This window comes from Gymnoscopelus braueri (genome assembly GCF_963280865.1).
Source record: "Gymnoscopelus braueri genome assembly, chromosome: 1".
Classification (NCBI taxonomy): domain Eukaryota; kingdom Metazoa; phylum Chordata; class Actinopteri; order Myctophiformes; family Myctophidae; genus Gymnoscopelus; species Gymnoscopelus braueri.
In genome coordinates, this window is record NC_137603.1 from 5980376 (window position 1) to 6001123 (window position 20748).

At 40.7% G+C, this 20748-nt stretch overlaps 1 protein-coding gene across 1 annotated transcript; it reads right to left on the reverse strand.

Moving 5' to 3' along the window:
- Nucleotides 1-605: 605 nt before the first annotated feature.
- Nucleotides 606-16473, reverse strand: LOC308089847 (myosin heavy chain, fast skeletal muscle-like; the record flags this gene model as incomplete). Its single annotated transcript, XM_080434780.1, has 39 exons — nt 606-742; nt 837-965; nt 2320-2415; nt 2505-2609; nt 2765-2935; nt 3206-3331; nt 3416-3619; nt 3727-4035; nt 4144-4268; nt 4627-4792; nt 4888-5071; nt 5251-5447; nt 5541-5659; nt 5813-5939; nt 6064-6453; nt 6804-6894; nt 7043-7188; nt 7279-7455; nt 7916-8158; nt 8606-8861; nt 8957-9093; nt 9194-9317; nt 9400-9517; nt 9689-9776; nt 10077-10141; nt 11035-11347; nt 11840-12010; nt 12444-12593; nt 13191-13309; nt 13401-13539; nt 14193-14296; nt 14388-14486; nt 14621-14684; nt 14772-14864; nt 14985-15105; nt 15195-15222; nt 15308-15464; nt 16024-16167; nt 16267-16473. The coding sequence occupies 39 exons, from the start codon at nt 16471-16473 to the stop codon at nt 722-724; spliced, it is 5823 nt and encodes a 1940-aa protein (XP_080290906.1). The 3' UTR covers nt 606-721.
- Nucleotides 16474-20748: the final 4275 nt, after the last annotated feature.

The window sequence follows — 20748 nt, forward strand, 5'->3', positions numbered from 1 at the left end:
GAAATTAGAAATTAGAAAATTATGTTATTAAGTGTTTATAATTATAATTCCAATATTCACTTAAACTCCTCATGTTTAAGCCTAACTGAATTATATATTTATGGACTTGTATATAAATTAATTGTATATTTTTGGACCACTTGTGCATTTCATTTGTCGGCAATACTTTGCCACGCTTTCTCCCTGGATCTATATTTATTGCGGCCGTGTTTCCTTTCTTACTTATTATACATTTTACTTCCTTGTATGATTCCATGAGCTGCTGCAGTGCTGCTGTTCAGCCACAGAGAAGAACGCCGCTCTGGTTTTGGGCTCCATGATTGGTCAAGTTATTTATTTTTTTGGGTCAAGGATTCTGATCGACTTTCATGGTCTTTTACAAGAATACGTGAAGCCTGGCTTTACCATCCTGGCTCGACACAACTTGCTTGCGATGGTTTTTGAAAACCTTATGCCCATAACTAACACCATGCCATAAATCAAAAACTTGTCACCAAGTGCACGATCTTGATGATTTTGGCCGAATTCCTTAATTCCCAGCTATTTGGCCTGGCAGAGATAATGAAAACAACAAGTGACAAAATATGTATATTTATAATGCTTTATTGAAAATATAGGCTTTATACATCATATTTTATGACATTGTATAATGCTTTATTGAATATAGCCCTAATGCGTCATATTTTATGACGTTTTAGGGTGAATTCTTGGATTGAAGAAACTATTCAGCAGCATCTTTTCCCTGTTAAAAGATGAATACACGATTAGACTAATATATTCAACACAAATCTTTAGTTAAATCTCAGTTAATGATAACCAAGTTATTGAGTTCTTACCTTGGAGTCACGAGTTTTAGCTCTCATCTTGTTGACCTGGGATTCAGCAATATCAGCACGCTCCTCAGCCTCCTCCAGCTCATTTTGAACCTTTCTGCACTTGGAGAGGTGAGTGTTGGCTTGTTCCTCCTACAATATGATAGAGATGGTTCAAAGCCTCAATATTTGAAAAGAGCATCTTGCGATAACAGTTTAAGACAATATCAGTAAAATTGTAAAGTGTGGTTGCAGCTAATGCAGTGTTGCATGTTAATGAGTGTCTTGGGTCCAGCCCTGCATGGTATCATCATTCGGCATGATCATCCATGACAAAAATAAAAATAAAAGAAAAACAGGCATGCCATCTCCGGTTTACTTCCAGTATCTGCGTGAAGTAGGTCGCCGCCTTTTTAGGAGACCGGAAAAAGGTTGGAGTCTATTAATTCCAATGGAAGAGAAAACGTGAACACGATTCTTTAGCCCCATGGTCACTGAACTAAATATTGGACCCAATCGTCACAAGCCACACAATCTTCCCAAGATTTTCATCCTAAAATGGCTTTTTTCAGAGAGACAAATCAGGAGACAATCAACCTTTCTCCTTCCCAGCAACACACTCTTGTGGGATTGAGCACCAGTAAACATAGGATGTTCGCAAGAGCTGCCATCAGCAGCACTTACAATAGGAGACCATTTGTAGGATTTGTGTACCATTTCACCTCTAGTGATTCCAATTGGGACGGTCTATCTTTCTAAATCAATCAACCATCTTTGTGATCATGACGGCACGGCTTGCTCGGCACTCAGGCAGACATTTCTCAATGGCAGCTGGGTAATGTAGTTGTATCATGATGCCTGAAACACACTGCATGCGTGCAGTGTGCATGCGTGCATCGCTCGTGCGTTGTGGACTCAAGGAAGCTCAGCATCCATACGTTAACAGGCCATAGCATCCATCCACACATAACCCGCATGTGCAGTGTGGCACTTTGGTGTGGCTGCCGTGCCACGCCAATCTTTGAGATTTGTGTGGAGACTATTTCTATTGTGCCGCTCACAGAAAGCACCTAAATAGACAGTGAAGAACACACTGTTGATGGTCATATTCACATCATACCAGCATTATACATAACTGATTCCTATGATTCCATGGTGTGAACTTGAACCCTAGCATCCCTTCTCTGGGTATGTTATAATATGCAAACCTTGTGTGAAAACAGACGGATATTCTGCGTAAATGAAGCAGATCTACAAACGTACAATGCATCATGATGAGCTTGTAATGTTTTCAGCTGAGATATTTGGTTAAGAGGGAAAAAAGGAGTGAACCTACAGTATAGAGCCCTGGGACCCCAGTAGTAGTACTAGTAGTAGTGATATTCTGGTCATCATTGATTATGGCATTTATATTGCAACCACACTAATTAAGAAAACATGATTCATATGATTCCTTAGTGTGGTTGCACACACACACACACAAAAAAAAACATCATATTTTTCTTACCGCTTCCTCAGCCTGTCTCTTGTAGCCCTTGACCTTCATCTGCAGTTTGTCTACCAGATCCTGAAGCCTGGCAAGATTTTTCTTGTCCTCTTCAGTCTGAAGTGACAGTGAAGTTATAACATTAGTTGTATGTTCATGCAATCTATTGATTTTGTCACTGAAGTGAACATGGTATATTACAGTACCTGGTATGTCAGCTCCTTCACTCTCCTCTCGTATTTGCGGACACCTTTAACAGCATCCACTCCACGTCTCACTTCAGCTTCAGTCTCTCCCTCCAGTTCACGCACCTTCAGAATTGAATTATGCACTATGAAGTTATTTCTTCTTATTTCATTGTCTATGACTATAACACCGTCAGAATTGAATTATGCATTATGAAGTGAATTCTTCTTATTTAATTGTCTATGACTATAACCTGTGTTGGTATTAAACCACATCTTACCCTAGACTCCAGTTTCTGGAGCTGCTTCTTGCCTCCCTTCATCGCCAGGTTCTCAGCCTCATCGAGGCGGTGCTGCAGGTCCTTGACTGTGACCTCCAGGTTCTTCTTCATCCTCTCCAGGTGAGAACTGGTGTCCTGCTCCTTCTTCAGCTCCTCGGCCATCATAGCAGCCTGGAATGTCATTGTTGCATTGTATTGTATGTTAATATGAATCATGACGTAAGGATATCTAACAGATGAGAGTAGGACATCCCAACTCACATCAGTGATGGCTATAAGAATATCTAATAGATGAGGGTAGGACAGGACATCCTAACTTACATCAGTGATGGCTATAAGGATATCTAATAGATGAGGGTAGGACAGGACATCCTAACTTACATCAGTGATGGCTATAAGGATATCTAATAGATGAGGGTAGGACAGGACATCCTAACTTACATCAGTGATGGCCTTCTTGGCCTTCTCCTCAGCATTCCTTGCTTCTTGAACACTATCATCCACTTCACCTTGGACCTGGGTCAGGTCAGCCTCCAGTTTCTTCTTGGTGTTCAAAAGGCTTGTGTTCTAAAATAAACATTCAGTTGAACAATGTAAGTATGCATGACTTGTATGTTAAACATTTGGTGTTGAGTTTTTCATTGACTTGACCTGGGAGTGCAACAGTCCAGCACGTTCACTAGTATCCACTAGTTCTTGTTCAGCCACTTTGCGGCCTCTCTCTGTCTGTTCCAGAGCCACTCTCAGCTCCTCAATCTCTGCCATCATGAGGCCGTTCCTACGCTCCACCATGGCAGCTTGTTCCTTCACATCCTCTTGACCTCTGACAGCATCATCAAGGTGCAGTTGGGCATCCTAAGATAAATCACATTTGAAGTGGTGAAGAGAAACAACAGAATGTGACTCATTGTTCAGAGCAGTTTCACTGTTTGGATATGTGTCTAACTATCTACGTTTTGCACCTTAAGCTGTGCCTGGACATTCCTCAGCTGCTTCTGGGACTCAGCAGCCTGGCGGTTGGCATGACTCAGCTGAACCTCCATCTCGTTCAGGTCTCCCTCCATCTTCTTCTTGATCCTCAGGGCATCGTTTCTGCTTCTGACCTCAGAGTCCAGAGTGCTCTGCATGGAGTCAATCACCCTCTGGCTGTTCCTCTTGATCTGCTCCATCTCTTCATCCTTCTCTGCCAGCTTCCTGTCCACCTCACCCTTGATCTGGTTGAGCTCCAGCTGGACACGAAGAATCTTGGACTCCTCGTGCTCCAGAGTACCCTAATATGTAACACAGGATCAAAAGGTAGAATGGACCTACGAATGTAATATGTATAACTCCGCACTTTTTGACAATTGCCTTCTTCATCTACAACCTAAAAGTCTTACCTCAGCTTCCTCTAGGGCTGTCTGGATCTCTAACTTCTCTGTCTCCACCTGTTTCTTGGTCTTCTCCAGCTCATGAATATTCTTTCCAGTCTCACCAATCTGTTCAGTTAGTTCTGAGATCTCCTCTGCATTGATTGAAAACCATCAATCAGAAATTAGAAATGCATTTGAATAAACTGGGTGTAGCCTCTAAATATATTGATTGATCCCACTTCTGACACCAATTGAAACGTTTCGTTTCTAAACAAAGTACTCAATTGACAATTGAGAGAAATGTGTAGAATATTGGCTTTAAAAACGTTTAAAGGTATATTTATATTTACTTTGAATATTAAACACACATGAACCCAACTTTGAGATAAACTGATTAAAATGAGGAACCATTTTGACCCGTTAACAAACACCAGCCTTGGCTCAAAACAAGTTGGCAAAAAACATTGAAGTGAAACTGATATTGAAAGAAGTATGTAGAGAAAGTCTTACGTTGCAGGTTCTTGTTTTCACGCTTCATGGTCTCCAGTTGGTCCAGAGACTCCTCGTAGGAATTCTTCATCTTAAACACCTCAGTGCTGAGAGAACGAGACTCTTTCTGAGCTCCCTCCAGCTCTGCCTGCCCCTCTTCGTATTTCTGCTTCCATTCTGCTAGGACCTGCACACCATTTGTAATGACATGTGTCATTTACACCCACTTTATGGAGGCTAAAATCAATCCGTTTTAAAATAATCTACTGTATGTCAAAGCACCTTATCGAAGTTCCTCTGTTTCTTGTCAAGGTTGGCAGCCAAACCATTGGCCCTCTCTACATCAATCATGAGGTCTTCCACTTCACCCTGGAGTCTATGTTTGGTTTTATCCAGAGAGCTGCACTTGGAATTCACAGCCTCAATTTGCTCCTCAGCTTCCTGAAGACGCTGGGCTAGCTTCTTCCTGTTGGTCAGTTTAGAATTAAATCAAATCATTGTGAATAACATTTAGTATAAAGAGTGGTACCTGATAGTGTAAAAGACGGATCACTTACTTTGTATAGAGAGTGGTACCTGATAGTGTAAAGCATTGATCACTGTATAGAGAGTGGTACCTGATTGTGTAAAACACTAATCACTTACTTAGCTTCCTCCAGCTCCTCAGTGCGTTGGACAGCATCAGTCTCATACTTGCTCCTCCACTGAGCCACCTCACTGTTGGCCTTGGACATTCCACGCTGCAGTTCAGCCTTGGCCTCCTGTTCCTCCTCAAACTGCTCCCTCAGAAGGTCACAGTCATGGCGAGCTGATTGCACACCATGGGCAAGGGCATTCTTTGCCTGACAAAAGAAAATTGCCAAAATAATGTCAACTGAATATAATAACACAAAAATATAATACAAGGCCTCTTTGTAAAAGAAAATGCTCCTCACCTTGACCTCCTCTTCAACGTGTCTCTTCAACTCCTCAATCTGCTGGGTGAAGGCCTGCTTGCCTCTGGTGAGCTGTGAGACAAGAGCGTCTTTCTCCTCAACTTGACGAGTAAACTCACCTAGTTAGAAATTGAAATATCCGTTTGAAAAGGTTGTATCATCTTTGTTGGATATATATTCGTAAAAGGCCTGGGAAACTGTTAATCATCATCTCTAAGGAATTTGGTGATATTGACAAACCATGTCAAATAGACTTTACAAAGAACATTTACCATTTTCCATCAACAGTCTTGCTCTCTGAGCTCCAATATCATTTAACTGGCGAACATTCTCATCACATTTGGACTTGAGTTCACTGAGTTGGTCCTCAAGGGTGCGGCACATCTTCTCAAGATTTCCCTGTTAATTAACATTACACATATTCAATTAATGACTGTGTGACCTACATGTATTAGCTTTTTTTCTTTTCAGTTCATTGAACAAGTATTATCTGAAGAATTATCCACAGACATTCCATTCTTACCTTTGCCTTAGCGACAGCCTCCATGTTGCTGGACAGGTCATCGATCTCCATCTTGTATTCGCTCTTCTCCTTCTCCAGTTTCTGCTTGACACGCTGGAGGTTGTCGATCTGTTCACCCAGCTCCGCAACACTGTCAGCCTGTTTCTTACGGAGGCCAGAGGCGGTGGCCTCGTGCTGCAGGGTGGCCTCTTCGAGGTCACGACGCAGCTTCTGGAACTCAGCCTCGCGCTTCTTGTTCATCTCGATCTGAGCGGCGGTGGCTCCACCAGCCTCCTCCAGCCTCTCACTGATCTCCTCAAGTTCCCTGGAGAGATCAGCTCTCTGCTTCTCAACCTTGGCACGAGCAGCACGTTCAGCCTCGATCTCTTCCTCCAGTTCTTCAATACGAGCCTTTTCAAATTAATGATATTAGAATAACATGTGAAAATCATGATTTACTCATGATTATTATAAAAAGATTGAACCACTTGAATGAACCCTTGCATCCCTAGTTTGGGCATGTCATAATAGGCAAACATTTACAAGCTCACTACGTGTTGTGATGTGACACGTCGTGAGCTTGTGGATCAGCAGTGGCGAAGAGATTTGGTGTAAAGGGGAAAAAAGGAGGGGGCCAAGTATAGACCCATGGGGGACCCTGATCAACTAAGTACATAGGGTTTAAGTATAGACCCATGGGGGACCATGGTCAACTAGGGTTTAGGCGATTCAACTTTAGATTTGAAAGAAATGTTAAATACCTGGAGCTCTTTGATCTTCTTCTGCAGCTGAGCCCCCAAAGATTGTTCATCCTCAATCTTACTCAGAAGCTGGCTTGTTTCAAACTCCTTCCTGTGAAATACAGTACATCATATTTAATTTTAGTGTCATTTTGCAGGTGTTTTTTCTCCATGACATTTCATTGTTATTATTATAAATTAATTTGTAATTCTTCACATGAATTATTATTATTAATTAGTATTATTGTGTTCCACATTACTTCTTTATCTTCTCGTCTGACTGCTGCTTGTCGTTCTCCAGGTCCATTATGGATTCCTGGGCCAGTTTCAGATCCCCCTCAAGCTTTCTCTTGGCTCTCTCCAGGTCCATGCGGAGCTTCTTCTCTTGCTCCAGAGAACCCTCCAACTGCACAATAATAAAAACAACAATGAATAATTCAGTAACAACAATAAACATAATGTGTTCAAAACATCTTGATTCACTTGATGAACTCACATCATCAACTTGCTGTTCCAGCTTGGTCTTGGCCTTGGTCAGAGTGTTGACTTTGTCTTCCTCTGCCTGCAGGTCATCCAGGGTCTGCTGATGGGCCTCTTGGAGGGCCTTCTTTTCCTTGGTCAGCTTAGCAAGACCTTCATCCTGAGAGGCCATCTCCTCGGTCAGGTTCTTCACCTGAATAAGCACGACAGAACTTGTATTATAAATTGATAAGACAACTAATAGAGTGTATAACCATGAACCTTGTTCATAGTGTATAGAGTGTATAATCACAGAGTGTATGATCATAGAGTGTATGATCATAGAGTGTATGATCATAGAGTGTATAATCATAGAGTGAATGATCATAGAGTGTATAATCATAGAGTGTATGATGATCATAGAGTGTATAATCATAGAGTGAATGATCATAGAGTGTATAATCATAGAGTGTATGATGATCATAGAGTGTATAATCATAGAGTGTATGATGATCATAGAGTGTATAATCATAGAGTGTATGATGATCATAGAGTGTATAATCATAGAGTGTATGATCATGGAGTGTATGATCATAGAGTGTATGATCATAGAGTGTATAATCATAGAGTGTATAATCATAGAGTGTATGATCATAGAGTGTATAATCATGAACCTTGTTTTCAGTGGCGTGTTTCTCCTTCTCCACTTTGGCCAAGGTCAGCTCCAGGTCATCAATGTCCTTTTTGAGCTCAGAGCATTCATCCTCCAGCTTCCGCTTCTTGGCGGTCAGCTCAGCGTTGATCTCCTCCTCGTCCTCCAGTCTCTCAGTTGTCTCTTTGAGTTTTGCCTCCAACTGGATCTTACTTTTAATAAGACCCTCACATCTCTCCTCAGCATCGTTCAGACTATCTTCTCCCTTGAGGTCAAAAATAAATAAAATAAGGAAACATGTCAGTGTAGTGACCCCGGACAAGACCCGGCCTCAACATATCTCTGCCAATCGAGTTTAGCTCCATTACAATCTGGCGTAGTTGGCAGGATGTGGAGCGGGAGGTCCTCACGTGAGGGACATGAGGGACGTAGTGCGTTGTGAGGGGCGTGATGCGTGAAGTCTGAACCGTGAGGACGCGCTCCCAAAAAAATGAGGGGGTAGATGTAGTGATCCCGGAACAAGAATAGAGCTTAGCTCTATTCTTGTTCTGCGTTTGGTTGCCGAGTTGGGGAGCGCGGTTCGATCCCAGATCGGTGCACAAACTCACTACATCAGCATTTTTTCAGGATGAACATAATGAGTTAAGATAAGAGAAAAGATTCAAGCTAAGATTACAATACGATTTGAACTACAAAACGTCCTTGGACTTACTGATGCGGCTGCCATTGCCAGGTTAGTCTTCTCCTGTACCAGAGACACCATCTTCTCCTCCAGTTCTTTTTTCTTGGCCAGAGCAGTAGCCAGGTCAGTTTTCATTTTGTCATAGTTCTCCTTCATATTGGCCAGCTCCTTCTCAGTCTCAGCACTCTGCAGAAGAGGCTTGATCTTGAAGAACATCAACATCCATGGCCAGTGTTTCACGTTGCAGAATGCGCGCACGTTGAACTGGATACAGAGAATGGCATCTCTGTTGGGAAAACAGTTCCGGTAATTAAAAAAGTGTACCGTAAGAAATTGTAACTAAATACTACATTAAATTATGTAAATTATGTCAAAGTATACCTTCTTTCCATCATCGCAATAAACTCTATCCTCATGAGGAAACCTCTGCAGCGAGCCTGAATCATGCCGACCAGAATAGCCAGCTTCTCATCTCGCATCTCCTCCAGCGTACCCAGCAGACCAGCTTTGAAGAACACCTGCATAGGATATTACAAACTATATATGTAAATAATCGACTGCAAAACCAACTTTTGGTCCTCTCTCAATAATGTTAAACAAGGTTCGCAGTGTGTTTACCTTGGTGTGTCCAAACTTGTACTCCTCGTGAGGTACATCAATGGACCCAAGCAGCTTCTCAGAAGCTTTCTTGTTGTCCATGAACTGGCCATCGGGACATGCGCTGGCATTCAGTACTTTGTACCTGTTTTGCAAAAGTTCATGGTCATTTTGCATGCCTCCCGTTAATAGTTATGAAACTAAAACCTGTACTAAAGGAATTATACCTCTGCTTGAAGTCAGCATAGGGGATTCTGCTGGGGTAGCCCTTCCTACAAATCCTGATGCCCTCCAGCACACCATTACACCTCAGCTGATGTATGACCAGGAAGTTCTCCATCAGGCCTGTAAAGATGTTGCTTCATTATTATTATTCTCATTGTCATTCTCATTCTCATGTTTTTACCTGGAGTATTGGACTTGTTAGGAATCATATGTGTATGTATACATACATACATATATATATATATATATATATACACATAATTATATGTATAATAATAATTTGGTGTTTACCTGGAGTCTTGGACTCGTTAGGAATCAGGCAACGCACAAAGTGAGGATGAGTGCTCCTCAGGTTGGTCATTAGCTTCCCCAGGTTCTCCTGTCGAGACATAATAAAGAGCCAAGTAGGTTCATTATCAGTAAAAAATTATACAATATTGTACTTTTTCCTTCAATACAATTATTTGCAAACTTTAGTTACTAGTAACTTTGCAGATTTAGAATATTATTTAAAACATTTAGGCAAAACATACAACAAGCACTATTTTATTATACAGCTATTCAAGAATAGCTGATCTATAAGCTCACAACATTGTTTATTAATATTTACAACATGAAAATATATTGTGCCTATTTGATGCATGACTAAATAATGTTGATAATGAATAAATACTCTTACCCTGAAAGCAGCAGACACAGTCATCATGGAACCACCCTTCTTCTTCTTGCCTCCTGCCGACGCTCCTTTGGTAGAATCATGAGCAGACAGTTTATTTTGACTTTAACAAATTATTCTTCATTTGTTAAGTCAACAGATATATTGTAGGCTCTATTAGCTCAATGGTAATCTCTCAAGAACAGATTCTGCTCTGCGTTTGAATCTGTCGGTAGCCGTGTTGACAACCCGTGCGCATTGGTTACAAGTGGGCGTGCTATCAGATCAGGAAGCAGGCCACGCTTTACCCAATCAAATGTAGTCGGCGGGATTTACGTGTGTGCCGTTCCTTCCCCACTAGAAACAAGCCAAAACTCATTTAACAATAGCGTCCTCGAAGCCGACAAAACCACGGAAAGTTAGTAACATTTTAAATTGCTCTTTCATCATAGAAACAAGTGGGCTTATAACCAAAACGATCCATGTTCTTTGGGAGAAATTGGTGTTAGTGTTCCGTGGAGAAATATTGTTAGTGGGAATGAAAACATAGTCGCACCACCGGAAGTGGAGCGCTGAAGGCAGACAAAAAACCCCGGTTTCCTTGCGCACGGGTGCTCCGTTGAGCTTGTCCCAGAGCCAAGTGAATAAGTAAAAAACAGCAGAGGGCGCTGTTTTTACTTTTTATTTGGCGATGGGTTCCCAGATTGGCTCAATGGTAAAGATCCAGCACTTGCACAGGAAACCGGGTTCAAATCCGGGGTAGAAGAGGAAAGTTACATAGTGCAGCTTTAATATCACAAGTTGAGGATTTTACTGTCAAATAATAATGTCATTATTTTATGAACTTGGTAATTGATTTGATTAGATATATTGATTTCCCCCCAAATAGAACACAGCCAGCAGTTTAACTGTTATATCATTCAGGCTCAGGAGGAGGATAGAACACATATATTATATTATATGATTATATTAATAAACATACCTTCAGGCTCAGGAGGAGGATAGAACACAGACAGCAGCTTCACTGAAGACTTCTGGTACAGTTGCACCACAGAGTCGTTGAGGGGATCCTTGTTTTTCTCTAGCCAGCCTGCGATGCTGTAGTCCACCGTACCGGCGTAGTGCACCAGGGCGAAGTGGGGCTGCATATGCTCAGGCTTGCCTTTGACAGGCTTGGGCTTCTCAAAGGCTTTACACTTTCCAAGATGCTGATCATAGAGCTTGGCCTTGAAGGTGGTGTCTGAGGCCTTTGGGAACATGCACTCCTCTTCAAGGATGGAGAAGATGCCCAAGGGCTTTGTGAAGGAGACAAAAGACAAACTCTGTCTGCCAAATGCACAATGAGACAACAAACAGCTACGCTGCTGTGAGACGAGACCTCCTCTCTCCCATTGCTCGAGACGCAAGTAAACTTCTGACTTTTGCAAGATTTTCCATCAGACGCCCACTTAGGAGACCATTTGTAGGATTTGTGTACCATTTTCCTCTAGTGGCTCCAATTGGGATGGTTTATCTTCATAAATTAGCCATCTTTGACTAAGTTTAGCAGAAAAGTTAGCAATAAAGCCATTTCATGACGTGTTTAACATCACAAAATAATAGTATACCTTCTCAATGAGCTCAATGCAGACAGTCAAGTCCATGTACCTACCTTCTCAATGAGCTCAATGCAGACAGTATATTACCTTCTCAATGAGCTCAATGCAGACAGTATATCACCTTCTCAATGAGCTCAATGCAGACAGTATATTACCTTCTCAGTGAGCTCAATGCAGACAGTATATTACCTTCTCAATGAGCTCAATGCAGACGGCCAGGTCCATGCCGAAGTCAATGGTATCCCAGGGAATGCCCTCTTTCTTGTACTCTTCTTGTTCCAGTACAAACATGGTGTGATTGAAAAACTGTTGCAGTTTCTCATTGGTGAAGTTGATGCACAGCTGCTCCAGGGTGTTGAACTGTAGGTGGAAATATCATTACTTTAATCTTTTAACCCATTAAGACCTGAGGCCGATTCTACAAATGTCTTCTAAATCCTAACACGTGTTCTGAAAAAACCTATGTTGCTACAGTATATATATCGCTGTTGTCGGGCAGAAACCTCTTATCTCCAGATTTTAACTTTTTGTTTTTTCGTAAATTAATGCCGTCATTGCACAAAAACACTTTACTTACACAAAGGAGACTCTTTGTGTCTCTTACCGGAGAGACCGCCGGTTATCAAATGATTGGCTTAGGAATGCGATAAAAACAAAAACGTCTCCATGAATTCAATGCTTCATGGGTTGTGTTATTGATAGAAAATACGTTTTTTTTGGGTGAACTACTCCTTTAAAGTAATTGTGACAAAAAGTAATTAGTCTACAACTTAAAAAACAAGTCCATGCTTACATCAAAGATTTCAAAACCAGCGATGTCCAGCACACCAATGTAGTAGCTTCTCGGGTTCTTGGTGTCCAGCATCTCGTTGATCCTGATGACCATCCACAAGAACATCTTCTCATAGATGGACTTAGCCAAGGCACCCACTGAGTTCATTACCTGAGGAAATAGGAAAGTTATTAGTAGGGGTGTGAATGGTATTACATTTCTTCCAAAATACATCCATGCATTTTCCACCCCCATTTAGTGTGGGTATAGCACTGTGGTATAGCACGGAATGATTAACTTGAAAGCCTGGAAGACTGTTACCCACTCTGTTGAAATGAGACATTATGTGAATTGTTAAGTGATTTGTTTTGAATATAATGACTTTTTTATTACTTTAAAATGTTGAATGTTAAAATGTGTGTGTATTTAATTGCTTATAGTTTTACCGAACCACCTAAGCTGGCTCCTTTCCAAGTGAAGGAGCAGTGGTTCTACTCAGTGTGGTCTCTCATTATTTATTTGGCAGTGTATCATACTGTACATATAATATACTAGAGGTTCGGGGTGTGTGTGTGTGTGTGTGTGTGTGTGTGTGTGTGTGTGTGTGTGTGTGTGTATGTGTGTGTGTTATTATTTGTGCATAGTGTGGAAGCATGTAGAGAACGTAAGGTGCGTATGAATTCAGAACAATAAAATACATTACAGTTCTAATGGTAAGTCATGTAGAGAATATGAATTCAGAATAATCAAATAAAGTAACTTTCTCACCTGTGACACAGTTTGTCCCTTAGTGACATACTCGTTTCCAACCTTCACTCTAGGATAGCAGTATGCCTTCAGCATCTCTCCTGAGTTCAGACCCATCAGGTAGCCAATCTTGTCAGCCTCTAAAATAAGTCATAAAAATATAGAATGTATTAAAATTACTTATGATAAACTATTGATTGTTTTCATTCCTTGGCTGAAGATAATGCTCACCCTCTGTGCCATCAGGCTCAGCCTGTTCCTCGCGCTGTTTCTGTTTGAACTTCAAGACCCCATGATGCATCACTGCACCGGTGAACTTGTAGATGTACTGCTTCTGCTCATTGTCGAAGCCCAGGATGTCAATAGCATCCTGTCAATCAAAAGATGGAGAATAAAACATTAACAAACATCACTTTAGAAGGACGTCAATAGCATCCTGTGTTCAAAAGATTTACATTAACACATTACTTTAACAAACATCCATCCATCCATACATCCATCTTCAACCGATTATTCAGAATCGGGTCGCGGGGGTAACAGTTCCAGCAGAGAGCTCCAGACTTCCCTTTACCGAGCGACATTAGCAACTTCTTCCTGGGGGATCCTGAGATGTTCCAAGGCCAGTGTGGAGATGTAATCCCCCCATCTAGTCCTTGGTCTGCCAGGGGGTCTCCTCCCAGTGGGACGTGAAGTGAAGACCGCCCTAGTGAGACGCTCGGGAGGCATCCGTACTAGATGCCCGAACCACCTAAGCTGGCTCCTTTCCAAGTGAAGGAGCAGAGGTTCTACTCTGAGTCTCTCGCGGATGACCGAACTTCTCACTCTATCCTTAAGGGAGAGAGAGATGGCCACCCGTCTGAGAAAACTCATTTCGGCTGCTTGTATCAGCAATCTAATTCTTTCGGTCATGACCCACACATGACCATAACAAACATCACTTTTGAAAATACAAGCATTGCACTTGCAGAGCAACTGACTGTACACTGAATATTAAAAACCTATTATAAAAATATGTTTACTGACATCAGTGGCGTCCAGCTCCTCTTTGTCATTAATGCTGGCCACAGTGATCTGACCCATGCTGCACAATGGGAAGTCATAGGGGTTGGTGGTGATCAGACACATGTCTGAAAAGGGATTAAAAAGAAAAAGGGTGAAAATTAGTTTTTATTAATTAATTGATGTAATCACTACATCATTAGTCCATTTTCAATTTACCAATTATGTAAGCTTTGTGACCGGTCATCATCTGATAGAAGATATGATATCCTCTCTCAGCAGCGAGCTGGTAGGTCACTCTGGACTTCTCCAGCAGATCTATAATATATATATTATATATTATTATTATTATAATTGTTATTGTTATTGTTATTATTAATGTACAAAGTCAAAATGTATTCCTCTAAAAATTAAGGCACGATTTAATTATCATATGTGAATTTCATACTTACATGTCTCAATATCAGCACTGGCCAGTTTACCGCTATTATTGAACCAGATTCGGATGAATTTACCCTGTTTCATAAAGCACAATTTGTAACAAATCCCTCTACATTATGAAATGATTGCAGGATTTTTATTACATAATTATTTTACACTTACAAAGCGAGAGGAGTTGTCATTCCTCACAGTCTTGGCATTACCATAGGCCTCCAGCAAGGGATTGGCTGCAATAATCTGATCCTCCAGTGACCCCTAGACATCACCCAATTTAGAATTTGGTCAGAATTCTTTTAAATTGAATTGCTATTTTGCATATACATTCTTTATGTTCAAAATGTGTAATTTGTCCAAGTTTAAAACCTATACAAATACCTTGATTTTGCCAGCACCGATATTTGGTGCTTCCTTCTTGTCTCCAGTACCAGATGCTGCTGTTGCAAAGTACTGGATGACACGCTTGGTGTTCACAGTCTTTCCAGCACCGGATTCTCCACTGGTTATAAATGCATACATTCAGAGAAACGCAGTTAGTGGATTTGATTACATTGTTCTTTTTTTATGCTTTGTAGATGAGAAACTTACGTGATCAAGACAGACTGATTCTCTCTATCTGTAAAATGTAAAATGTACTTTTAGTCATGTATGCAGCACAAAACCATTATAGCTGTGTTTACATTGTCCTGACCAGTACGTACCCATCTGCATGAACTGATAGGCGTTGTCAGAGACAGAGAAGATGTGGGGTGGAGCCTCCACACGCTTCTTGCCTCTGTAGGCATTTACAACCTGCTGGTCGTACACTGGGAGCCACTTGTAGGGGTTCACAGTTGCACAGAACAAGCCAGAGTAGGTCTGAAGGGGACAAGAGAGAGAACATTATAACATACAACATAGCAGAGAGCACTACACATAATCTGGGACAACGGATCACTAGGGCTGGGGGCAATGGTGGAAAGCAAGTACTCAACTGTACTTCAGTACAATTCAGTACTTCAGTACAATTGTGAGGTATTTTTTACTTTACCAGAGTATTTCCAATTTTCAATACTTTTACTTACTCCACTACATCGCAGAGGCAACTATTGTCCTTTTACTCCACTACAATTATTTAAAAACTTTTAGCTACTAGTTACTTTGTACATTTTGATATGGGAAACAATGTATTTGCAATGTATAATGCAATGTATTTCTTCATTGCAGTATTGATCATTTTACTTAAGTAAAACATTTGAGGACTTCTTCCATCACTGGCTGGGGGATTACAGCCACCAGTTCCAAGTGGCATGAGGGAACAGCCAAGCATTATTACATCTTGTTTTCAGGATGTTACTTTTTTTCTTTTATCTTCGCTATTGACAGCTCAGAGCAGAATGCTGTACTGTTCTCAGAGTCAGCAGGTATAACATCTTACATAGATCATCCACGCTGCATAACGCTCTTTGAGGTTATACAGGACAGTGGCTTCAGAGAGGTGGGTCATCATGGCCATGTCCTCAATCTTGTCATACTTGGGAGGGTTCATGGGGGTCACATCGTCCTCTTTCACAGTTCTTTCCTAGACAATAAAAACAAGAAAAAAACAACTTCAGAATGTGTTGTGATTACAGTTGTACTGTGCCACGATTTGATTTTAGATACACCTCTACCTACGTACCTCCTTGGTGTCGTTTATTTCCACGGTGACTTTGTTACCGTCCCTACTTATAACTTTACACTTGAGATACAGCTCCTTAACATCGGCCACATATGCTGCAGTTTTGGCATCAAAGGGTGCAGTTTGAGCCTCGAGTCTCTCCCTCTCTGGCTTACGGAGGAATATGGCGGCCCCGCCATATTGCTCCATCTCCGCGTCCGTACTCATGGTGGCGGCTTTCTGTAGACAGAAATAAAGATGGCGTTGACGCCTTTGCTGACTTGAGATCTGAACAGAGAATTGTAGGACTTTTTAGGACTATATAGTCTTGTAGGTTAGTTTAATAGAAAAAGTGCAAACACTCACTTTTCCCCTCTACAGCTGGAACCTTCAAGTGCAAACCCTAAGTGTGTGTGTGTGTGTGTGTGTGTGTGTGTGTGTGTGTGTGTGTGTGTGTGTGTGTGTGTGTGTGTGTGTGTGTGTGTGTGTTCACCATTTTGAAGAGGAAGAAGAAGGTTTTATTTGTCAGTACTCAAAGTGCAATTTTGCACGCTACAGCGTACTGTGCTTAAACAACAATGACAATAGTAATAGTGAATTAAATCAATATATAATAAAAAACAAGATAATATAAGAATACAAATACAATTTAAATTTTAATTTAATTAAGTATGAAAAGTATTCAGCATAGCACAATAAGGGCAGGGAGAATAAAGGGAAAAATATATACAGTAAATGTGCAATGAGGCACGAGGCATATAAATGTACAATGAGGCATATTGTAGCTTTAGAACAACATGTGTTACACTGATACTAAGGCAGCAAAAGTAACAGTAACTAATATTCATACTAAAACGGCTAGTAGTCACAATAGAAGTCACAAACCTTGTATCTATATATTGTATACATAGTATATGTGTCACGGGGCAGCCCGTGCCCGATAGAGACTTGACAGGAACAATGCACACTCACTCATCAAACGTCACAACTGCTTCTACATTTTAGCTTGGAAGTGACTGTTTGGGCGTGTTGTGTGTTTCATATTTGTATACCGGTATACAAATAATATGAAACACACAACACTCCCAAACAGTCACTTCCAAGCTGGCCAGCGATGTTAAATTTAGAAGCAGGCGTGTAGTTTGATGAGTGAGTGTGCATTGTCCCTGTCAAGTCTCTAGGGCAAGGGCTGCTCCTGACAATATGTACATTGTGAAATGTTGGGTTGATCACAGTATACGAAAAGACTACCGATTCGATGTGTTAAATATTACATTACACCACTTGGTAAGAGATAAAAAGCTCAGTTTGTCAATAGTTCCACAGTTTGATCCATTTTAGGATACGTGTTAGTTATATTCATGCCATCAAATTAAATTATATTTGCTCAAATATAATGTGTGTTTAGTTTCTTAGTTCTGTTATATTATAATCTATTCTAATGTCATTGTATGAATTAAGGTTACATTATTTGTTTGTCAAAGACAACTGAACAAATTGTCAGGCAGTTAGTTAGCATCTTACATTTATTTCACTATAAATGACAGTTAAACAAGTCTCACTCACCTCCCAAATGAAACTCTGAGATCGGCCTGCGCTCAAACCATCTCATACCCGCCTCTTTTATATTGAGGATTTATTGCTTGCAACGCAGAAACTATAAGTAGGGGCATGCCTTTAAAAGGATTTTAATCAGTATCTGTCGACATGCATTGTTTGTTCATGATTTTATTAGTCATTAACATCTAAATCCTATTAATATACCGTGGTATGATATTGTAACAATACCTTCAACCTTGTCCAACAGAGTTGGTACCACTAGTAAGACATTTCTGACATTGACTTCATACCAGTTGCTTGTAATAAAAATAATCAAGATTTATTGGCAGGGTGCTGCTGGGTTTCTTGAGTTGAATTAAATGCTAAATGTGATCTTACTATTCAGAATATGTTTGATGACCCAAACGGACGCAAGCAAAGACGCGGAGGAACAAGCAGGGGCGTCAATTGGGGATTGCCGCCCCTCGTGTCCTCATGTCCTTCTTTGGGTCAGTTCAGGGCAACCAATGGTTTCTAACACTTTTGTTGAAGAGTTAGAAACCAAGTATGTTTTTGATGGTCGTTTACATCATTGGAAAGCCTTTTCATGGCCACGTTGAGATCATATAGTTTAAAATATATTGAGATTGTGTCTCTAGAACTTGAACTGAATTGTCATCCTGAAATGTTTTTTAAGTGAAAAGAGTTAGAAAATACTTAAAACTTACACGTTTGTAAGTATTTTCTGTCTTATGATTCATTGTGTTTTTTATTATTGTTGTATATGAATGAGTATTGTGTTCTGTATTGTTACCTCGGCTACATTGAAAATGAGGGCCTGCCCCTCAACTGTTCTCCGAGTTTAAATAAAGTTTATGATGATGATGATGATGAACCTCAAATTCACTTGTATATTTGCTACACTTCTGAAGGTTTTTTGCAGATCAGCTCGGAATTCATCTCAATCCACACCCATCCATCTACACATCTGACACAGGAAACATGTCTGCCTACATTCATTAGCCACTTTCAATCTGGTGTCAATATGCCCCCCTTAAATAGCAGATCTAAAATCTTACAACACGATACGTTGTGACTTGTGAGCTTGTAGATCGGCTACTTTGTTACCCTGTCCTTTTTTCTGAAATGACAGCTCTGGTTACAAGGGGGAGAAGATGCAACCGTACTAATGTTCCAATCAGACCAGGAACAAACAATAATATTTCTGGACTACGCCTAAGCAAAGACCCTCCTAACACTATTAACTCATTTAAAGGTGGACTCATTCTAATTATTTTGTTCTTTGCATTTGAAATATCTATCTATTTCATCTAAGTAAGTAAGTTGGAGAGGCTTATTGTCGTTATCAGCCAAGAATACGGGAGTTTGTTCTGTCCCTGTTACAATACGCTAGACCCCTGGGAGATGGAATGCTGAGGTGAAGCGCCACACCTACCATCAGCTCCCAGTACTTGCCGCACAACTTACCGCACCCGAGTCATGCTACTCATATACGCTGAGTTGACGGTGCCCGGGATCGAACCCATGTGGCCCAAAGGCAAGAGCCCAACCGATTGAGCTACGGGGACATCTAACTAAAAATGTAATAATGGTGATGTGGTGATCGGGAACTTAAAGGTAATTGTGACGATTACATGTGCCTCACCATTAGCTATGGTAGTACCATAGAAACCAGTCTTCCTGCATGCATGGGGCCCACATAACAACACATGAAAACACACTGTTTGGTCAGGTTCCTGTGGTTAATAATACCTCAGTTTGTGCTCTAGGTCTCCATACTGCAGGTAACGTGATCTGTGTCTGAGTTTCCATGCTAGATCACTGTGATGCAATCACTGTGATGCAATCACAGGTCATACAGTATGGGTAAATGGTAGCTATAATAATAATATCTCAAATATATATATAGTACCCAAAGACGCTTTACATGGGGGGAGGAGAAAACAACAAAAGAAAATCAACTTTATTATAAAAAAAAAACAGTAAACAATAAAAACAGTGGAATGGTGAGACAGGGGGGAGTGCAGTTAGCTGGGCAAAGCCATATTGAAGAGGTGGGTTTTTAGAGTGGTTTTGAAGGTTTGGATATCCATCAGGGTAAAAATATAATGGAACATACTGTACACATAGGCCCATAGATGTGGGATTTATTTACACAATCAAGCAGAGGTGGAAGAAGTACTTAAAAGTTAATGTAGCAATACCACAATGTAGAAATACTGTTACAAGTAAAAGCCCTATATTAAAAATGTTACTAGGGTAACAGTACAAAAGTATTAAAATACAGTGTACTTACAATACTTACAATACCAAATGAAAAGTACTTATTATACAGAATGTCCCATTTTGCTTGTTTTTTAAATAGCGTTTTGCATGTTTTTTAAATAGCGGACTATAAGCTCTCAAAACCTTTGCATCACAATGCGTTGTGTGGTTATAAATTGGCTATTTTCGAATAGCCGACGTATACAATTCTCCTTTATTTGTTGGGAGAGGGTCTATCTTCTTTTTTTAATCACCTGGGGAGGGCCTAGGAAGTATTTCTGTCAAAGGGAGGGTCATGATTTAGTTTCAGCAACCCTTCAATTTAAATAAGGAACCGTCCCTTACTGTAAACTCTGGTCATTCAACTCATCCAGAACACAGTTATACACAAGTATAACTGTGTTTCATACACATGTACCTCTTGACAGGGTGTGTGGACATGTTACTGAGCTGATACTCTTCTGTAGTAGGCTAGTTATGCTTAAAATACTTGAAATAACGCACAAGCCTCCTCAAATGACCACTGATCATTGTGCAGCCAACGCTGTAAAAACAACAGACAACTAGAAAAAGTGCTCCTCGGAGCACAGGTCTCCGCCAGGTCAGGTAGGTTATTGTGGCCTCCTGGTGGTGCTATAATAGGCCAATGTGAAAAGGGTGACATTTGCTCCTCAACAT